The sequence below is a fragment of the Carassius gibelio genome, chromosome A9, assembly GCF_023724105.1.
Source record: "Carassius gibelio isolate Cgi1373 ecotype wild population from Czech Republic chromosome A9, carGib1.2-hapl.c, whole genome shotgun sequence".
Taxonomy (NCBI): Eukaryota; Metazoa; Chordata; class Actinopteri; order Cypriniformes; family Cyprinidae; genus Carassius; species Carassius gibelio.
The window spans coordinates 4,957,846-4,981,313 of NC_068379.1; the positions used below are offsets into that span (position 1 = coordinate 4,957,846).

The 23,468-nt window shown below is 37.4% G+C and overlaps 1 protein-coding gene across 1 annotated transcript in view; it reads left to right on the forward strand.

Annotated features, from left to right (window-relative positions):
* LOC128020354 (nectin-3-like) overlaps positions 1-20,791 on the forward strand; it is a 46,767-nt gene extending 25,976 nt beyond the window's left edge. The window contains exons 2-4 of the mRNA XM_052607185.1: positions 10,312-10,653; positions 10,966-11,268; positions 20,682-20,791. Of these exons, the coding sequence (XP_052463145.1) occupies positions 10,312-10,653; positions 10,966-11,268; positions 20,682-20,791 (755 nt within the window). The remainder of the gene's footprint in view (positions 1-10,311; positions 10,654-10,965; positions 11,269-20,681) is intronic.
* The last annotated feature ends 2,677 nt before the right edge of the window (positions 20,792-23,468 follow it).

Genomic DNA, 23,468 nt, shown 5'->3' on the forward strand with positions numbered 1-23,468 from the left:
TTAATTAGAATACCATGAAGTATTGTGAAATACTATATATTAAGACTTTATATATAGGCTTTATGAACAGATTATAGTGACTCGTGAAGGACCAGCACCACCTCCTCTTGTCCGATGGTTTGAGGAATATATTTTCCTGAATCCGGGATTAAGATTTAGGAGCTCATTTTTATTCCACCTCCTTTCCTGAAAGTCTGTCTTGCAGAATTGACTAAAAATTAATCTTCACATTAATTCCTAATTATTTTGCAATTATTTTTGTCAGTTCTTCTTGACCTGTTTTTTTTTCTTCTTCTTTTCTGACCTCATGACCCAGTCAGCATTTTTGTACAATGGTCAAGTCTTAACTTATCCATTTCTGTATTGCATTTGTGTTTGATATTTCTCATGGGTATTTCATAATTTTCGACTTTGAGTTAAAACAGTTTGAGTTAAAACTCTTTTTAGCGCATTTCATCTGTAAAAGAAAACATGCCTAATAATTCTGCACACATGAATATAAGGAGTTTTTCTCTTCCAGCTTTCCTGGACTATTGTATAGCACTCATAAATTATTAAATAAAAAATAATGGTGGTTATTAAAGGTGTTGTAGGGAAAAAAAATATTTTTTTACATATTTATTAAACCTGTCATTATGTCCTGACAGTAGAATATGAGACAGATAATCTGTGAAAAAAATCAAGCTCCTCTGGCTCCTCCCAGTGCTCCTATTGCCATTTGCAGAAAGTCATGCGCTCCCGGTAAAAAACAACCAATCAGAGCTGCGGTCCGTAACTTCGTTTGTGTTCAAAATGAACATAATAAGCGAGTACACCATGAATCCATTTTCCAAACCGTGTTTTTAGCTTGTCCTGAATCACTAGGGTACACCTATAATAAGTGTTTATATTCTGACTATTTTAGATTGCTTCAGGCGTACCGCGGCAGAGTAACCCAATACCTTTGTGATTCCTCATAGACATAAACAGAGAGAAGTAGCTCCGGCTACAATGTTCTTCCGCAAGACGCGAGCAGTTCTGTTTATTAACCATTAACTGCCATATCCTTTAAAACCTCACTGCCAGAGGGATATTGTGAATGCCTGTGCCCGCTGGGCACAGTTTACCTGAGGCCACCTGGGTGGCGATGGCATTGGTGGCTTGAGCCCGCCATCGCTGCTTGCAGCTATATTTAGGGCCCGAGCACTGCAGTGCGAGGACCCTATTGGAATTGCTCCGTTTATTATTAGGGCCCGAGCACTGCAGTGCCAGGACCCTATTGGAATTGCTCCGTTTATTATTCTTTAGGGCTGAAGCCCAAAGGGGCGAAGAGCCCTATTGTTCTTCTAAGGATTATTCTTCTTCTTATTATTATTTTTTTTATTTTTTATTAAACCTTCCGGGGGTTTTTGGGGGCCTTAACATGCTCAAAAACTCTTGAAAATTGGCACACACATTGGAATCTGCGGCCATCAGGACGCTGCAGAGGCTGGGACCCGGGCGTGGCACAAGGGCTCTACAGCGCCCCCTGGAACACAGTCAGAAATCTTGAACCATAGCTCACACACACTTGCATGTATTTATATGAAACTCGGTACACTTATAGATCTCATTGAGCCGAACAACTTTCACACTTTATGTCATAGGCTCCGCCCAACAGGAAGTCAGCTATTCAGGGCTGTTTAAAAAAAGCATGCTCTGGAATTTGAAATACTCCTCTGAGGTTTTCAACCCGTTCGCCACGAAACTCTGTGAACATGATATCAAGACATTGGTTTGCCCGTGGCGAGGCGTGGAAATTATGGAAATTATGGCTAGAAATGAGAAACAGGAAATGTCTAATAACATCCACATACATTTCCTGAATTTGATCAAACTTCATTGGTTTGTTCGTTGTATGATACCGATCGTATATATGTGACTATTAAGAGTCAACATTATAGCGCCACCAACTGGCAGCAGGAAGTTTGTCATTTTCCAAATGCTTTGAATTCAGCATCTTATTTTTACTCTATTTACTTAAAACTTCATCAGAATAATGACAAAACATGGACCATGTACATCTGTTGTGGGGATATTGATATCTGATATATTGTTGCCATGGCAACGTGTCAAACTTGAATGTTCTGTTATGGTGAGTTTGAGGCAGACAACAAGCTCAGATTTACATGAAACTCAAAACACATATCAGTATTAGTGATAGCTAGACAATGGCAAAAGCTTTTAAAATTGCGTTAAGGAGGCACTCTATAGCGCCACCTTTTGTCAAAAGTGGGGGGGTTAGTTTTAGCTACAGACACCAAACTTGGTACATAAATTGTTCTTTTCAAGACGGACAACTTTCTAATTCACAGTCATCAGCTACGACCAACAGGAAGTTGGCTATTTTGATTTGAATATTTAAATTGAGCTCTGATTTAATGCATACTCCTCACAGGAAATGTTCACTATACTCACCAAACTTTGTCTAAAAACATTGAGGAACTTAAATTGCAAACGGATTTTGGTTAGCTTGAACGGTTTGGTCGTGGTGATTTTTTTAAATGACAGTAAAAAGGGAATCATTAATTGTCTTGTATTTTTAAATTGCAGCTTCCAAACACTTAAAAAAAAAATTCATACAGAGATCAAATCATTCTGAGGACATATGCATAGTTTCAAGACTTTACAACACTGTATGATTAAAAGAAAATTAAAAAACTGTCAGACATCTCAACTCACTCTGTCCCTCTGTTTGAGGAATGTATGTGTGCTGACTGAGTGTGTGTGTGTGTGTGTGTGTCTGTGAGTGGGGGATGGGAATGAGCTGAGTGGCAGACACAATGAGAGAGAGAGAGAGAGAGAGAGAGAGAGACTTAATCATCTCTTTAATCACCAGAAAAAAAAGTATTTTAAATTGTTATTTTTTGTTGCTGTTGCTAACATTGCTGTTTTCATTACAGCTTAAGAAATCTCTTAGGCGTTATCCTTTTCTGACAGTTTCAGGAATTAAAAACAAAATTCTAAAAATACTTATTTGTGTTGCAAATAATAATTTCAAACTCATTTGATACTGACCTATTCCATCCTGTGACATGACATTTATCTTAATTTACATAATCTCATGGATGTAACAGTAAAACTGTTCAGCTCACAGATGAAGACTAAGCTGTGATGCAAGCAGTACTATTTCACAAATGCTTGTAAGTCATTAAAGGATTTTATAACACTGTAAAATAATGTCTTATTTGTTAACATTAGTAAATGCATTGGTAACACTTTATAATAACTGCACTCATTAGTAAATAGTCAGTTCATGCTTTATAAAGTCTTGTCCCAACTTAAATGGTCATTAATAAGGAGCTTATAAATACAGCTATAAATAGCTTGATCTTGGTTTATAAGCACATTTATTAAAAAGGAGAGTAAAGGGTCAGTTATCTTCCTATGAAAAATAAAAAAATGAAAATAAACAAACAACAACACAGATTGATACAGAACTCAGAAATTTTATTGTGGATTTATGATCAAATCAGCCTGTAAATGAATCATACTCCTCCAAGAAGACACAAGTAGTTCACACCAAACTGTTTTAACATGAAGCCATATACTGAAGATGTTAAATTGCGAATGGGTTTAAGATACCTTAAATGGTGTGGCCATACCGATTTATTAAAGTAACATAAAAAAATACAATAGTTATTTTACTATATCTTTAACATTCTTCATTCCAACTCTTCATAATTTGTTATGTACGTAGAAGTCATAATTTGAAAGAAGCACAGTAAGTTTCATAGCTTTATCATGTCCAGGAGCCACCATAAGATTAAAACTATCATAACATATAAATCAAGCTTGCAATTCTTAGTACCAATAATGGCCACCAGATGGAGCTATAGGATTACTTTTAAATAATTATTGTAGAACCAAGTATGATTTAAATCATTTATAGAAATCTTTCAAAGAAAAATATGTATTTTACTGATAAAATGACCCTCACTTAATTAGAATAATATGCTGAAGTATTGTGAAATACTGTGTATTAAGAATAATTCTTTATAGGCTTTATGGACAGATAAGTTTGGAGTGACTCTTGAAGGATCAGCACCACATCCTCTTTTACCACTGTTTAAAGAATTTATCTTCCAGAACAGGTGCGGATGAATTTTGGATGGTGATTTTTTGAAATAACAGTAAAAAAGGAACCAGTAAATGTCTTTTATTTTTTTAAGTGCAGCTTCTAAACACTTCAACAAAATGTACACATAGAAGACAAGTCATTCTGAGGAAATATGCATAGTTTCATGACTATACAACACTATATGGATGATAGAAAATTAAAAAACTACCATACATCTGATGTCACTCTGTCACTCTTTCACTGTGGGTAATGTGTGTGTGTGTGTGTGTGTGTGTTTGTGTGTTAAGTGTGTGTGCTGAGTTTGTGTGAATGTGTGGGAGAGGGGATGGGCTTGGTGTCAGAGAGAGAGAGAGAGAGAGGGAGGGAGACTTAATCATCTCTTTAATCACCAGCAGAAAAAAATAAGCAATTTTGTGTTGTTGTTGTTGTTGTTGTTTCATCATTACAGCTTAAGAAATATCTTAGGCCTCAACATCAACTGTTGCTGCTTTATATAGCCTAAGCATCATTAGTAAGCATTTTATAAATACAGCTATAATTAAATTGTTCATGGTTTATATGCACATTTATTTTGAGGAGATTAAAGGCTGTAATCTTCCTAAAAAAAAAATAATAATAAAAAAATAAATAAATAAACAAACACAGAACTCAGAAACATTTATTTCAAGATGCAATAAAAGAAAACTGTACACTATATGTATATATATATATATATATATATATATATATATATATATATATATATATATATATATATATACAATTGCATAAGTTTATATTAATTTTTTTTATCAAGTGTACAGCTAATAATAATAATAATAATAATAATAATAATGCATTTTATTTAAGGCGCCTTTCAAACCACTCAAGGTCACCGTACAACAAGTAACAACAGTAACAATATTAAAACAAAAAATAACAGCAAATAACAATGTCAATAAAAAAACGCAATAATATTAGAATAGCACAACATATTGTGGAATACTATATTAAGACTTTATATATAGGCTTTATGAACAGATAGGTTTAGAGAGATACTTGAAGTACTAGCATCACCTCCTCTTGTACGACGGTTTGAGGAATATATCTTCCAGATAGTACCGCCGCTCCCTATATGCAGAATACGCAGTCTTCATAGGGCACCAACTCCCAGAGGGGGCACCATCCCAGTAGCTCAAAAAAAATAAAACATGCGCCATTCTCCCATCCGCACTCGCGACCGCTCTGACATTTGAGGATGAATGTTCGTAATTGATGGATGGACATCTATGCCCGGGTAAAAGACATCAGCAATCCGGCACAGAGAAAAGAAAAATAAAGTAAAAAACAAAACAAAAACAGGCATAAATTTGGCTTGACATTGGACATTTGAGAGTCTCAAATTTAGGGACCGTCTCTAAAGTTACATGTGATATTGTTATACACTTTTCTAACATCAGTAGCATTTGAAGAGAATTACTTACAGTCATAAAAACAACTGTAATTGTTCATCTACGTGACAGCTATACAGCACAATTAAATTGAATGTTTGATGTTTATTAAAACAAACTGTAAGTCATATGTAAATTATGCTACTTTTTCACATGGACTCGAAAGCAAATTTGAAGCTCAATAGCATTTGAGAAGAAAGACTTGCAGTCATAAAACAATTTTAATGTGTTAATTTAGGTGTCAGCTACAATGCACACCTTATACATTTATATATATATATTAAAATAAAGTGTTAGTAAAGTTATATATATTGTTCTGTGTATGTGATTTCAAAGTCTAGATGGGTCGGATTAACCCTTTAACTGCCGTATCCCTTAAAACTTGATTGCCAGAGGGTTACTGTAAATGCTTATGCCTGCTGGGCACAGTTTTCCCGATGCCACCGGGGTGGCGTTGCACTGACGGCTTGAGCCCGCCATCGCTGCTTGCAGCTATATTTAGGGCTCAAGCCTGGAGGGCGAGAGCCCTATTGTTTTCCTTAGGATTATTTGTTATTATTATTATTATTATTATTATTATTATTAGGGCCCGAGCACCGATGGTGTGAGGACCCTCTTGGAATTGCTCCGTTTATTATTATTAGGGCTCAAGCCTGGAGGGCGAGAGCCCTATTGTTTTCCTTAGGATTATTATTATTATTATTTTTTTCTTTATTCTTCTAATTTTTTTCCAAGGTTTCGGGGGCTTTTGGGGTCCTTAACATACTCAAAAACTCTTGAAAATTGGCACACACCTTGGAACCTGCGGCCATTAGGGCCGGGCAGAGTCTGATACACGGGCGTGGCACAGGGGCTCTACAGCGCCCCCTGTAGTACTGAGGGCCATATATCATGCATACTTGCACGTATACATATGAAACTTGGTACATATATATAACTCATCAAACCAAACAACTTTCACACTGCATGTCATAAGCTCCGCCCAACAGGAAGTTGGCTATTTAGGGTTTTATGAAAAACACATGCTCTGGAATTTGATATACTCCTCTGAGGAACTCCACCCGTTCACCACAAAACTCGGTGAACACGATCTCAAGACATTGGGGATGCTAAATTGCGAAGAGATTTTTGATATCTCGAACGGTTTGCCCGTGGCGAGGCGTTGAAATTATGGCGAGAAATGAGAAACAGGAAATGTCTAATAACATCCACATACATTTCCTGAATTTGATCAAACTTAATTTGTTTGTTCGTTGTATGATACCGATCGTATATATGTGACTATTAGGAGTCAAAGTTATAGCGCCACCAACTGGCAGCAGGAAGTGAATCATTTTCAAAACGCTTTGAATTCAGCATCTTATTTTTACTTGATTTGCTTCAAACTTCATCAGAATAATGACAAAACACGGCCGAAGAAAATCTGTTGTGGGGATATTGATATCTAATATAGTGTTGCCATGGCAACGTGTCAAACTTGAATGTTCTGTTCTGGTGATTTTTAGGCAGACAACAAGCTCAGATTTACATGAAACTCGAAACAGATATCAGTATTAAAGATAGCTAAACCATGGCAAAAGCTTTGAAAAGGGCGTGGAAGAGGCACTCTATAGCGCCACCTTTTGTCAAAAGTGGGGGGGTTAGTTTTAGCTACAGACACCAAACTTGGTACATAAATTGTTCTTATCAAGACGGACAACTTTCTAATTCATAGTTATAAGCTACGATCAACAGGAAGTCGGCTATTTTGATTTGAATGTGTATTTTTGAGATTTTACAGTTGTAAAATTAATGAATACTCCTCACAGGGGAAGTACACTATACACACAAAACTTTGTCTACATGAAGAAAAAACATCGAGGAACTTAAATTGCGAACAGATTTTGGTTAGCTTGAACGGTTTTGTCGTGGTGATTTTTTGAAATGACAGTAAAAAGTGAAACATTAATCGTCTTCTATTTTTAAATTGCAGCTTCCAAACCTTTAAAAAACATTTTTCATTTAGAAAACCAGTGATTCTGAGGAAATATGCATAGTTTCATGACTTTACAGCACTGTATGATTAAAAGAAAATTAAAAAACTGTCAGACATCTGATCTCACTCTGTCACTCTGTGTGCTGACTCTGTGTGTGTGTGTGAGTGTGAGTGGGGGAGGGGTGTGAGCTGAGTGGCAGACAGACAGAGAGAGAGAGAGAGAGAGAGAGAGAGAGAGAGAGACTTAAACATCTCTTTAATCACCAGAAAAAAAACTGTATTTTAAATAGTTATTTTTTTGTTGTTGTTGCTAATTGTGCTGTTATCATTACATCTTAAGAAATATCTTAGGCCTTATCCTTTTCTGACAGTTTCAGGGATTAAAAAAAATCCTAAAAAACCTTATTTGTGCTGCAAATAATAATTTCAAACTCATTTGATACTGACCTCTGTCACCCTGTGACATGACATTTATTTGAATTTACATAATCTCAAGGATGTAACAGTAAAACTGTTCAGCTCACAGATGAAGACTAAGCTTTAATGCAAGCAGAACTATTTCACAAATGCTTATAGGTTAATGAAATCATAACAAAACACTTTTAAATTATTTAAGGTCAAGTACATATACTTCGGCCGTCTGCATTATGTCATTTTCGTCATCCACTTGCAGGCAATTTTTTGAGACCGCGTGAATGATGCGCATACACGAGGTGAATGATGAGACAGCAGGTACTGCGTGTCGAGCTTGTCCGCCTTTGAAAGTTGTGAAGACGCGGCTGTGCGTGCGGCGAGATAGAACAGAACACAGACTGTGAAGTACACCCGGGGCTTATAAAGCAGCCTTCTTAATGCACACCTGTTGAGTTTTGTTCTCATCATTTATGTTATATTATGTTGCCTACTATAATTTTTTCTTTCATGTTAGATTATGATACTGACTGTTGTATACACAAAAATGTGCAAGAGTTCATTGTGCGCATGTGTGAAAAGACGGGACTCTTATTTTGACTTGAGTCAAGTGGATCTATAGAAAAACTTTTTCCATTGAAGCTGTTGCTGGATTTTCATTTTAAATTTGACGATTATTCGAAAAAAAAAAAAAAAAAGTTCCATCTCTGAGCTCCAAGTTGGTCCAGCATTCCAACTAATGCACATACTTTAAGGGAAAACAGTCTAAAAGATTTAATGTCACCACTCTTGATCTTTGGGCCATCCATCAGTTCTGAAATTCTTTGTAGCGCAAGTTGATGTGGATGACCATAAAGTGCAGTTAGGGGCTTCATAGTATTGGTGTATGGTTACCTGGTTATCAGAGCAGTTCTGGAGATGTTGTTCATGTGTTCACGTCTTATTTAGTGAGACAGCAGACGCTGAAATTACCGCAAGCGTCATGTGCGCTTCAGTGTGTGTTAATAAAGGAAGTCGCGCTTCTGCTCCATTCAGACACACGCAGAACATGCAGGATTCATATTTAAATAGACTGTTCCGGCTTAATATTTACAGATATTAGTCCATCACGTGAGATCACGTGGTTTGCTGGCTGCTGTCAGCGACTACTGAGATGGGCCCCCTTGAGGGGGATCCCGATGCATGTTACTGCATTGACGATCAAAGGGGCGCTCACAAAGTGTCGTTGCATTTTATTCGTCAGTAGGGGAAGTCGTGGCCTAATGGTTAGAGGGTTGGACTCCCAATCGAAGGGTTGTGAGTTCTAGTCTCGGGCCGGATGGAATTGTGGGTGGGGGAGTGCATGTACAGTTCTCTCTCCACCTTCAATACCACGACTTAGGTGCCCTTGAGCAAGGCATCGAACCCCCAACTGCTCCCCGGGCGCCGCAGCATAAATGGCTGCCCACTGCTCCGGGTGTGTGCTCACAGTGTGTGTTCACTGCTCTGTGTGTGTGCATTTCGGATGGGTTAAATGCAAAACACAAATTCTGAGTATGGGTCACCATATTTGGCTGAATGTCACTTCACTTTCACTTCACTTTTCTTAACCAGTCGTTGCCTTGGGGCCCCAAGCAATTGCTTGGTTTGCCTGCCTTGCCGTTCGAGGGGCGAAAAAGTCTTTGCGACTCCAAAAGTCTCCCTTTGGTTAAACAACAGACACTAGAGCCCTGCATTTCAGCCCGAGTCCGATGATCTAAGCACTTTTTTAGGCCACTCGAGCCGGGATTTGGGCCAATTTTCACGTCATAGTTCAGACTCGGACTGGGCCTCCCGCCTGTTTTAGACTTCTCCTTACTTTTATATTTTAGACATCCATTAATTAGTGATGAAACAATATTGGTATGCTGGTGGAAATAACACGAAACCATGCTACCCAACCTTGACCGTCAAGAGTGGCTGAATGGTGTTTAATTTCGCGCATTAATTAATTAATTTGAGAAGGCTATATTGATCAAGCATAGGCTCACTGTCTGCCACTGGGTGCTTGGTCATTACTTTAAAAAAAAAAAAAAACTAAAAACTTATTTAACAAACAAAAAATGCTCCAAATGCTCCCTCTTTTTATAAATTAATTAAACTAAACGAAACATAATCACTTTGCTATTACATAGAAAAATGAACTATTTTAACAGTAGTATAAGCTGTTTAGGGAGTGTTTAGCTGTCCAAATCAGATACTAGAGCATACCTTCATTCAGACACAGTGGAAGATGCATACAAACTAGATGTAAATAAACTGTATTTTGGGATTAATGATGGTGGCCTGAACCATTAAATACAACCCATTTTAAAGACTTTTAAGACAGAATATCTACATGTAAAATTTAAATCCATGCATTGTTTGTATTTTTTCAGGTGTAAAGGTAATTGGTCAGGATACAACAGTCTTATATGGAGAAAACATCACTTTGTCTTGTCAGCTGACTGACACTGATGACCAACTAACTCGAATTATATGGAAGAAAAAGACACAAGAAGACCCTGAGGAGAAGTTTTTCTTTTCCATTCGCCCTGGTGACAAAACTGAACACTCAAATGGATTGGGGGAAAGAGTCCAATACATAGGGAAATTTGCAGAGAAAAATGGATCAATTCAGCTGCTCAGAATGAGGCTTCTGGATGAAGGGATCTACACATGTATCTTCAACTTACTTAATAGTGGGCCATTTGAGACAAACATCAAGGCCACAGTTTTTGGTATGATGGCTTGTTTATGTAATTCTGTTACATAATGCCTACATGTACCTCTGTTTTGAATCCCAACCAGTGATGGAACTTAGTTATTTAAAATATTTCACGCTTTCTTAAAATAATTTCCTCCTAAAAACTGGTTACATAAGTGTAATTTGGAAAAGTGAAATGACAAATGTGTTTAGTAGCTTTGTCACCAAGAGTAGGCTGGGCTACTTTAGTCATAGTTCACACTGAATGATGCATTGAATTTTTATATTTATATATATATATATATATATTTATTTATTTATTTATTTATATCCATTTCAAATGCAGCTCTTCCTGTGGGTAACGTGAAAGGGGAGGCACCTGTTGCAGGAGATTTAGAGGTGATGTTGGCATCATGCTTTGCCTCTAATGCACGGCCTGAAGCAGAAGTGATGTGGAGATTAGGAGATCTGGAAAACACTCTGAGGACTGAAACCAATCAGACAGTGAACTCCAATGGGACCGTTACAGTTGTGTCCTACCTACTGGGTGTCCCACTCAAACATTTAAACAAGAAGAACGCCCAGTGTGTGGTGAAACACAGAACCCTGGGAGAGGAACTTGTGCTGAACTACACAATAAACATCCACTGTAAGTAAACACATTTGGTCGTACTTTATGTGGTCTGTCAACCAAAAACATATATTATCAAAACTTAAAGGGATAGTTCACAATAATTGGAAAATGGAACAGATCTTCAGCAGCAAGGTAAGATTGTCATCCTTCAAAAAAAAGGGGCTCCTGCCAATTCTCTAAGGGGGGGGGGGGATGTCTGCTCGATTACAGTTCTTCTCAAATATTAAAACACATTTCACAAACGTTTCCTCCATGTTTCCCAATGTCTAAACACAACACCCTTTTCTAAACCTACATAAACACAACCACACCTTCTCACTTCAAAACTCAAACTTTCACACCAAAAGAGCAGCTCGAAGCTTTCAAAAATGTAAACACTATACACATCATTACACACTACAGCAAAACAATTGAAAACGCAATGCTCAATTTGTGAGAAGGTTCTTTGTTTCATAACTGCCAATGCATATTTTTAGAAACTTTACAGTAATGGATGTTCTTAGATCTCTGCAGAGGATTAGGCATTTAGATTTGTGAGTTTCATATTAAGAGTATAAATCTATAGTAAATTCTGCATGTACACTACTGTAACACAACTCAATGCAAAAACAGAAGCTATTGAACACAACAGTAGTCTTGAAAACATGATCAGGGTGTGAAGTTTTTTTTAAATTAACTTTATTCACACCACAATCACTGTGCGGCATCATGTCGCTGAGCTGCATCGGGCCACATCACCTCATCCACATCGCAGGCTATATTGTCTCTTGCCAGGCACCTTGGGAAAAATGCCCTGGAATGGCGAATCCATCCTTGTAAGGACTCCACTGGGATGTCAACACAGGCCAGCTCCATTGCCTTTTGGAGGTTCTCTCTAGTGTATGGCTGTCTGTCATAAACCTTCCATCTCCACAATGAGAAGAACTCCTCTATAGAGTTCAGGAAAGGGTAAGTTTGAGTAAGGTGGCAGACAGACGTTTAAAAAGTGGTTACTGTTGGTGGTGAACCACTCTCTGATTTGGTTTGTTTTGTGGAAGCGTACATTGTCCCAAATGATCACATAAATGTGATGTGCAGGCCCAGGATGGTGTTGTTGGCGGTCCAGGAGGATGTCTTTTAGCTCCTCTAGGAAGGTGAGGAGACATTGTGTGTTGTAAGACCCAAGGACAGCATGCCTGTGGACAAGCCCCTCCAAACCCATGGCCGCACAAAGAGTAATATTACCCCCCCGTTGGCCAGGAACCTCAGTGATGGCTGTTTGGCCAATGATGTTACGGCCTCTTTGCCTTCGTTTCTGCAGGTTGAAGCCAGCCTCATCCAGTAAGAGGTACTCATGAGGTCTGGCCATCGCGTCTACTGTAATATCCTCTGTGAAAATGTGAAAGTGCACAGGTGTTCAGAACAACAGTCAATCAGGTAGCACAGTATTGTCCAGAAGCAGAGGTGGAAAGAGTACAAAAATATTCTACTCAAGTAAAAGTACCATTACATGAATGGAATTTTACTTAAGTACAAGTAAAAGTACCAGTCTAAAAATCTACTCAAGTAAAAGTAAAAAGTAGTTTGTTTAAAATATACATTTTAAGAGTGATGGGGAGGCAAAAATGGGACCAAGGGTGTTAGACTCAGTTCCTGGAGGGCCACAGTCCTGCACAGTTTAGATATAACCCTAATTAAACAAACCTGATCCAGCTAATTTAATCATTTAGGCTTATTTGAAAACTACATGATATGTGTGCTGGAGCAGGGTTAGAACTAAACTCTGCAGGGCTATATGGCCCTCCAGTAACTGAGTTTGACACCCCTGGCACAGGCCTATTAATCTCAAACTAGTTGTTTTTAATTAAATAAATCAGTTATTTAGAATAATAAGACATTTGGGCTGTTACCAGGCAAATCAGTATCAACAAACTCATCTTTTCAATGCAGACGAAATGCAGAAGCTTCATTGGAAGTGGCATTTAGATGTATTTACACACTGTTTAGTGCAGGACAAGAATGCATTTAACCTGCAGTTACAAATGCATGAATAATGTTTTGATATACAAGGCATAAAATGTTGAATACTCATTTGAAATGAAAATAAATTAATTAAAAAAAAAAAAATCAGTGTACTTTAAATGTGAAATTAAAATGGGCAGTATGTGTCAGCAAGTCAAGATATATATATAAAATCATGATTTTTGGAGGAAAAGACGGCATTTGTGTGATTTTGAAATGAAATGATAAAAATATGTACATTTTCTGCCCCTATATCTTCAATTTTGTGATCATTCTAAATGCGCTTTACAAGACTGAATCACACAGTGAAAGAACGCACTGTAAATGCGCGCGCACATTGTTAAAACAACAATGACAGCAACAGACGATATATATCGCACACTCCGCACCACTAATAACGCACCTGGTTTGTCCGTCTGCATCTTTCTTGTGATTTTAGCGCCAGTTTGCCCTCCTGCCCAGTATTTACTGACGTAGTTTCCAGGGAGCGATTTTTTTTTTTACTCAGTAATTAATGTGTTTTAAAATATACTTAAGTAAAAGTACAATTACAGATTTTAAAAATTACTTTAAAAAGTAGAAGTACACAAAAAAGCTACTCAATTACAGTAACGCGAGTAAATGTAATTCGTTACTTTCCACCTCTGTCCAGAAGTAATGTAGGCCACTGAGCAACACAGTATGTCCACTAACTGTACTGTGAACATGGATGTATACTTACTTGCACAAACTCGTAACGTGGGTCTTTGTGTCGCGCAGAGTTGCACTCAAAGGGAACCCTATAGACCTGTTTCATCAGCATCTTTTGGCGCCGAAGAACTCTGTCTATTTTGGCCAAGCTGACATTAGTGCTCTCAAAGTTGACATTATCAGCAATGACTTTGTCTCGGATCTCCCGGAGTCTGATGAGGTCGTTCTCACGAACCATATCCACAATGAGGGTTTCTTGTGCTGCTGTAAATATGGCAACCCTCCCACCTCTATGTGGCTTTCTTTCAACTCTAAAGAAAGAAACATGTGTTGTCAATTGACATGTTTTACAATACAGTAACAACTGATTTGAAACCAATAGACTACTTTCACAGGCTTGTAAACTTGTATTGTGACAAAGAAAGCAATAGAGTACAATACCTGTTGTGTTGCCTGAATGCCCTGATAATGGTGGCCACAGTGAACCTACTCGGGTTTGGAAGGACTCATAGTCCTGCTTCAGCCATTGTCATGCCATGGACAATGACATGGTCAATGACTGTTGCTCGCATCTCATCCGTAATGATGGTGCGAGGTTGTCTTGCTCTCCCTCCTGGACCTTCTCCTCTCCCTTGTTGGCCTGCTCCTCTTCCTCCTCTGATTTGAACTCCTCTTTCTCGTTGGCCTGATCCTCTTCTTTCATGGCCAGGTCTTCTCCCTCCTCTGACTCGAATTCCTCTTCCCCTGACTCTGCATTCATCCATTGTGTTTGTTTGGAATCTTCAGCAAACTGTGCACTCTGAACTTGTTTTTATACATGTGGTCACAGCATTAGCAACAAGTGTCTTTAATTTTGAGTCGTTGTGTGTAATTAATGACGCCAGGTGTGTTCATTGTGTTCAAATATTGCTGACTGTGGCAAGCATTTTGCATCACATGATCTTTCATTTGAGAATATGAGCAGAGTTCTTTTGCAACTTGTGTTTAAGCAAAAAAAAAAGTTAAGATTTATGAGAACGGAGGATTGTGTTTTGTGAATTGTGTCTTCATGTGAAATGTGTTTATGATATTGGAAAATGATGGCTAGATTTAGTAAATGTGTTTAGACAACTGGTCATTTGGTTTAGAGGATTGGCTTTTGTGTTTTAGCATTTGAGAAAAACTGTAATAAGGGTAGATCGCCCATTCAATTAATAAATTAATGGCTAGTTAAAGATGTAAAGGGAACTGAACTACTATAGTATTAATTAAAAATAAACTGACATTAGGAATCAAGCTCCTTCTCTCCTTATGTTTCTATATGTGTGTTAACAATTCAGCATTAAATGAAGACTGACCCCAGGATGTGGTTTTCCAAAAAAACGTTTTACTTCGATTTCAGTTTAATAAGAAATAATTGAAGTTGCATTAATCACTGTTTAAAGAACTCACTTATATTACACTGCTCATTTATATCACATTCCTCACTTAGATTACACTGCTCCCTACTATCCATATGCATCTTTGCTCTTTCGTGTTTTTTCACCTTCTCCGAGAGATGATGCATTTCGGTGACACCTGTAGTTGTCCATGCGATGTCCGTCACGCGCTCACAATGGAACAAAATGCAGCTGTAAATTAGCAGAATACCACATTCTCGAAAAACCTCGTTTATACCTAGAGATGTTCCGATACCTCTTCCCGATACCGATTCCGATACCTGGGCTCAGGGTATCGGCCGATACCGAGTACTGATCCGATACCTGGGTGTGTATCTGAAAATACAGCTGTATATACTACTAGCCCTGTGTAAATTGCTAGAATTATTTTATGGTGTGCTTCAGACCTATCCCTTAATAAAACATGAACAAATACATGGTGAACTACTGTATTTATTACAGTATTTTTATTATCTGACATGAATTTGACAGTAATATTATTTATTTTCTTAAGCGAAAAAGAACTTCAAATGCAGCCAAAAATCTAACACCGCAAACTAAAAAAGGTATTTAGTTTTACAATATAACTGTATAAAAAAAACTGCAATATATAAAATAAAAATATAAAGGAATATAAAAAAATTATATATTAATCAGTTAATCTCTTTACAACAAAACAAGTAAAAAACAAGCAACCGTCTAGGCATAATTATTATTATTAATAGAGACATATTATTATTAGAGACATAGCTAAATCTACTGTAGGCTACAACAGTAGCTTAATTTACTCACGATAAACCGAACATTTATTTTGATGGGTTACCATGAAGATCTTTGAGTGTCTGTGTGTATGATATGACCGTTTTCTCAAATAAACGGTAAATTCTCATGAAGTGACGGTTCATGCGTTCATGTCCTCATATAGTGACACATGGCAGAGATTACAAAACAGCGAGCTCCCGCGCATCTGCGCCCGTCACCCACAGAGATGTAGAATCTGCAGGAGTAATATTTAAATAGTATTTTGCAGTTTATTATTCACAGACACTAGTATATATTCGGCTACAGTCTGGAGCCCTGCGCTAAAACGGAAGTGACTGAACGCAGCTGCGGGTAACGAATACTCGGGAGTCGGTATCATCACATTTTTTAATTTTCAGCACCTAATTGGTAGTGAAGGGCCAGTACTTGTGGCATCCCTAGTCATCGTTTTACTGTCTGGTTGGTCCAGTCTGAAATACAGCTAAACAGCGGACATACTGCTAACCACTGATCTATAATATAGAAGCGTCTGTTGGCAGTTTAGAACGCGATGAGCGATCCAGTCATATATAGATCAGTGCTGCTAACGCGTTTTCATTTCTTCTTCGCTGCTCTAAATGGGTTGCTTGTGGCAACACAGCACAACTTCCTGTGTTTGCAATGCATTCTGAGCAGTGAAGAAAAACCGTGCAGTGGTTAGGCAAAGCTGGCGGTCATAATTAGGTCTTGTTTAAGAAAATGCTATTGGATCGGTATATGGGTTCATGTACTTGCCGATGCCAGAATTTTTGTGGTATCGGAGTTATTTCCGATACTAGTATCGGAATTGGAACAACTCTATTTATACAACTTCCCACCCTTTGTAGATACTTGTTTGATGTTTAAATTTGGTTTTGGTGGTCCTAAGTCTTTAATTGGCAATTAATCCTTATTGCTACGACGAATTAATTGTATTTCTTTCAATGACACGATAGAATGGGCTAGTTGCATATCTCCGCCAAAAAAAAAAAAAGTTTTATGAAATATTTACCTCATGAGACGTGGGCTGCGATTTATCTTCAGAAGTATCCATTTCTCAATTGTACACCTACATCAGTCTGTTTCATCGTTATTTTCACAACATATTTTATTATTTTACACAGTAAAAAATACATGACTTATTTTAATATCTGTTTAATCTGATAATTAATGCAAAAAAATATAGCTGGTTATAGCTGCTTATAGACAGATAATGATTTATGCTGCAGATCTTTCACAAAACAAATAAACATAGATACAAACACACATGAATGCAAACAGCAATCTTTTATTTAATGCAAACCTACCATAATTATGTTACGTTTAATTGTACAGTTAGTTGTAAATTATGTTATCAAATAAAGTAAATAAGACATGCTTTATCAGAAATCTCTGTGCGTCTTGTTTGACAGTCAGAAACATTGATCTTACATAACAGTCAGAACAAAACCAGCTCTTCGAAAGTGAAAAGTATTGCATATTTAAGTGGTTTGTGTTTGAAAGAAAAGTCCCTGTTGACCTGACCTGACGCTGATCCGCATAATCAACAGAAGAATAAAGCAATTTCCGCGTTATATCTTGATGGATTACGCAAAAATGTAGGGAGGATGTTTCCCCATGTTTTTGATATACCACTATCCACTGTTAAATTTGAAAATCATTAATTATATACATCTAGCCAAGTTTCGTATGTAAGTTTACCTTACAGTCAATGCGACCGTGGCAAGACCGGAAGTGAGTATGCACACACTCGCATCGCTGAAGCTCACCGGCGCCATCTTTTGCACCTAGCCCGTTAATTTGCGCTGAGGTAACGTTCGCTGTGATGTCACTGTTCCCACCAGTCCTTGCTTAAGTTAAGGTTATGCACGATGACGAAAGCATGTTAGGGCTAGCCCTCTCGGAACTCATTGAGATTGCATTGCAGTGCCTGCAGTAAAAAAAAAAAAAAAAAAAGATCTTTGAATGGAAGTCTGTGAGAGCACTCGGGGCAATTCTCAATTTGACAGAAATCACCCCAAAAAGGGGCGGTACTACACAAAACTGATTGGACTATTTAGAGGCAGCACAAACAGTCTAGAATAGTGAAAGCTAGTGTAACACTGTGGTTGAATGTAAAATAAAAAAATCCCTCCCTTTTTTTTGGTGGTGCGTCGCCCTAATGGAGAAATCACCACTGTTCAATATATCTTAATCCACTGTCTCTGAGACCAGACCATTATACCTGGTAACAAATGTGCTACAAACAACACAACAATACCCAACGGAAAGCCAATGATAGTGTAACCACATGATGACCTGATGGGTTCTCCATGGCAGAGGTCCTATGATACATTACAGTTCCTGTTGATAGCATCTGAGGCACAATGTAAATGCATCTGACTAAAGATAAACATAATCTTTCAGTATGTAACAACTGTAACTGTAACTGAAATATGTGTCGACAATATATTTCATTTATTTATTCAACTTTATGAAAAAGTATACAAAAAAATCTCCATGTATAAATATGTTTTTGTAACACTTTTTTTAAATCCATGTTTAACCTTTATATTTACTATGATATCAACAGATTTTAAGGTGGATATACATGTACATGATATTTATGTCCAAAATTGCATTGCACATAAATAGTTATATATTACAATCCCCCGATTTGATTTCCAAATCTAATGTTTTCAAAAGATCCAGAGTCTTTAAAATTGCATCTATAACAGTTTAGCAGCAAAGTAAAAGTGATAATGTCATGATATAATGTAATGTTTCTTTCTTTGGCCTAAGTTGCACATCCCTACCACACACTCATTCAACACTCTTAGTGGATCTATTAACATCCCCTGCAACCCGCTCTCCCCACTCCTGCACTTTAGGTCTGTGAAAAATATATATGTCAGGTCTTCCAGAAACAGAGAAGGAGGAAATAACCAGGCCAAGATGGTGTCTAAAATCCTGTGCTGACCAGCTGGCCTCTATCTACACAAATAATCAACAGACCACTGGAGCTGTGTAAAGTCCCTTCCTGCTTAAAAATGCTTCACAATCATCCCCATCCAAAATAAACCCAATATTAGTGTAAAGCTCCTGAAGTTTGCAGATGCCACCACACTTAACAGCCTCATCCAGGATGGAGGTGAGCCTGCTTACAGGAAGGCGGTTAAAGAGCTGGCTGTCTGGTGCAGTTTTAACAACCTGGAGCTGGACACACTCAAAACAGTGGAGATGATTGCGTACTTCTAGAGAAACCCCCCTGTACTCCTCCCACTCACCATCATGAACTGCACTGCGGCAACAGTGGAGTTATTCAGAGTCCTGGGCACCACCATGTCTCAGGAACTTAAGTGGGATTTCCACAGACTCCTTTGTTAAAAAGGCCCAGCAGAGGTTTTACTCCCTTCGCCAGCTGAGGAATTTCAAGCTGTCACAGAAGCTGCTGATACAGTTTACTCTGCAGTCATTGAATCTGTTCTGTGCATTTCTGTAAGTGTCTTGTTCAGCACGAATCTGAAAATCTGCAGCAAACAGATCTTAGAAGTGGATAGTTTGGACTGCTGAGCGAATCACTGGCACTACCCTCCACACTCTTCAAGAACCGCCCTCATCCAGAGTGAATAAAAGAGCTGAGCAAAGTAATTCTGGACCCCTCACAACCAGACCACTTCCTCTTTGAACTGTTGCTGTCTGGTCGGCAAGGCTGCAAGTTAAAGCCAAAGGTGGTTAAACTAAAATACTGACACAAAAAGGTGATCCTTTTTTAAACTCAGTGAATCAGTTTTTTTCTGACATTATGGGGTTATATTTTTCACGGGATGTTATAAGTTACAATGGGTATATACAGCTGGATACAACAAAACTGTCTTCATTTCACGCTGCAAATCAAAATTTGATTTTAAAGGGAGTGATTTTTTTCTATACCTGTAACAATGAGTCAGAGATTTTCGGATCCATTTGCAGTATATTTAATAAGAGAATGGTTATACAGGCATAGATCGGAGAACAGCGTCAAGTATGTCAGGGGATATCCAAAATCAGAAACCATAACAAGCAGAGATCGAGGTAGAGAAAGGCGGTATACACAATCCAAAATCAGACACGGGAAGAACAAACAAAGGGAAACCACTCGAGAATGCTAGATGGGGCTAAACAATACTTTGCCATGATTGAGAGTCCAAACAGTTTATATAGGAGAGTGGTAATGGGGAACACCTGGTTGTGATTAGCCCTAAGAACGGGATTATGGAAAATGGAGTTGGGAATGGAAATAGAAGATGCCAGAGTACTGAGTGAGCTGATGATCGTGACAATACCCACTGTACTTGGTAATTAATTTTGAGAATGTATATTTTTCCATATTACTGACACGGCATAAAAGCACAACTATTCTTAAAACTGTGCACTTACTGGCACTCTGTAACCCACAGTTTAAAAATGATGGCTTAGAAGGCCCGTTTTAGAAGATCTGTTTCTTCCTATGAACCATTACTTTAAAGTTTCAGTTTCACATACAGTATATAGTGTTTAATGTTTAATTTATTTTCCTAGATCCTCCAGAGTCAGTGATGATAATTCCTGACAGTCCAACAAATGCTAAAGAATTCATATGTACAGTGGATAGTAACCCAGAACCAAACGACTACATCTGGACTAGGTAATAAAAGCATGTTCTTTTGGAGGGATGAATATAACAGATTGTGACTAATGAAGTTACTTAACGTTACCACTGATGGTTCTGTTATAAAACTGCAAATAACATCAGTTTAAATAAACCTTTGTTTGGAGAAGCCAGCCCAGAATGCTTTCATCAGTTTACTTTGACTTTACAGGAGCTTACCATTTTTAACACCTTCACAAAGCTGACAACATTTCTGATGAATATATACAGAATTTTAAGGGACAAATTGTTTTGTATATTGTGACTAAACTATCAAGTTCAAAGGTTCTAGGATTTTACTACCATATTGGGACATATCTCTGTGTAAAATGGTTTATCAAGTGGGGACAAAAAATTATTTTATTCAAAGTTTGATGATTGAATTTTGAGAAGTGAGCAAAACTGCAACATGGAGATTTATATGACTTAATGTTTACAATAAGACCAGTAATATGTATTTAGAAAATAAATAGAGTAAATTTTGCTTTCATTCTGACTTTGTTCTTGAAGAGGCATCTGTCAAGTGCAAAGACCTTATAGATAGATGTATGAAGGTTTTGTATATCTAGGAGAGAAAGACAGATAGATGGAAGGTTGAGGTGTTTGTTGGTGGTTGTTTACTAGTTGATTTTTCTAGATGTTATCTAACTATTTTTATTGTTTTACAGATATTTTGCCACTGAACATCATATTTGCGGTCATATAGTACAAAAACATTGATATTTAATATGTCTCTATTTTAACAGAAGAAATGGAAGTGCTCCTAATTATAAAGACAACAGGCTTCTTGTCCCAGAACTGTCCCCCGACTTTAATGGCTTGTACATCTGTTTTGCTAAAAACAAATATGGAGGTTCATCAGGTTCTCTGTATGTCAGTGTTCATAATGGTGAGTCTATATTGAGTGTATTGTGTTTTTATACGTAGTTTGCACCAAAGTTAAGGCTGTCATCTGTTGGGGGGAGAGCTTTTAGTATCTTTGCCTCTAAGCTTTGGAACAATCAAACAAGACTTTTAGTTTTGAAAACCGTTATTATAATGTTTCTGATATGTAACTCTGCAATGATTTTCTTTAATATATCTGAATGTCTGCTTCCTTTTTTTCTGACCTGTTGTTATTTGCATTAGTTCTGATATTACAGTGCTTTTCTGTAGTAATTGTTTTGCTCTATAATTTCTTTCTACTCATGTAAAGTAGACCTTGAGGTCTTGAAAGGCACTGAATAAATAAAGTATAATAATAATAATAATAATAATAATTATTATTATTATTAATTCTGGACTGGAAATCAGAGATAAATCAAATAAACCCATGTCTGTATAAAAAGATTTTCAGCCTTTTCAGAATAACAGTAACACTGAAGTGTCTCTCTCTGTCCTTCTTTCCTAGAATCCAGCACCGTCTGTTGGAGTCTGTTTGGTTTTTTGGTCTGCTGTGCTGTTCTTGCTGCTGTTGTTGGTGTGATATTCAAATTCAAGCCGTGAGTTTGATCATTTGATTTGTCTCAGTGTGAGGTGAGGGTTTAGAGCTTCTGTATATTTTAGTTTGTTTTGGGTTTTAGTTTAAACTTAGTACAAAGTGACATTTTCCAGTGATAAGCTGTTTGTTTGACACAATCATAAAACATTGACGTTTAAAGTGCAGATATGATGAGTTGGATTTTAAACCATTCGGAATGGTAAATACAGTCATTTGTATTTGCAGTATTGTTAATGTGCAATATTTTTTTGCTATTTATTGCAAGGTCAATATACTATAACACAAATTATATATATGTAAATTCACAATTTTAGATTTGTGGAAACATGTAATCTCAGTCTGTTAAAATGGTCCATAATTTATAAACACCTATATTGCAGGGTTCCTCAAATATGGACCTGGTGTCCTGCAGATTTTAGCTCAAAACTCACCCTTCTGTAATTTTCTAGTGACAGTAGCTGCATTTACATGGACACTACTAATCCGATCGTAATAGGACTAGAAGCACAATCAGAATAAAAAAGTCACATGTAAACACGTTAGTCGGATTGAATTGGCCTGATCCGACTAAAATTTTTATCGGATTGTAAGGGGTGGAAAATCCCTTTTGTAATCCAAGCGAGAGGACATGTAAACACTTGATCGGATTGAAAACCGAAACTGGGAAGTACTGCGCATGCGCAGTGACGTAGAAACAGCTTAATGACGTATGGCGCGCGGAACGAGCTGTTCTTCCTGGTGACTAAAGTGTCATAAATAAGTGTCCTGTCATAATAAATCTCCCCTTTCACTCATCATATGTGAAGTGGAACACGACCACGTTTCACCAGTCCTTATTTAAGACTCTCATCAACAGACAACTAGTCTTGGGTGTGGGAAGAGACACTTTTACACCTTTTTTTTATTTTAAGAAACATTAAGCAGCACAACAGTTCATGTGCTGGTCGTCACCTAATTAGGACCCGAAGTAAATAAATATCATGTGTGCTTTTTTAAAACAGCATACAGACAGCACCGGGAAACTCTGTATATTCATGCATTGTGCGCATGTCAAAAGAGTAAATCCGATCAGAAGCTTGTGACATGTAAACGCGCATATCAGCCCGATAACTTTATTCAGCGTTAATGTAAACACTACATTCGGATTTGTCAATCAGAATAAATTCAACATGATGGAAGAAAAAAGTGTCCATGTAAA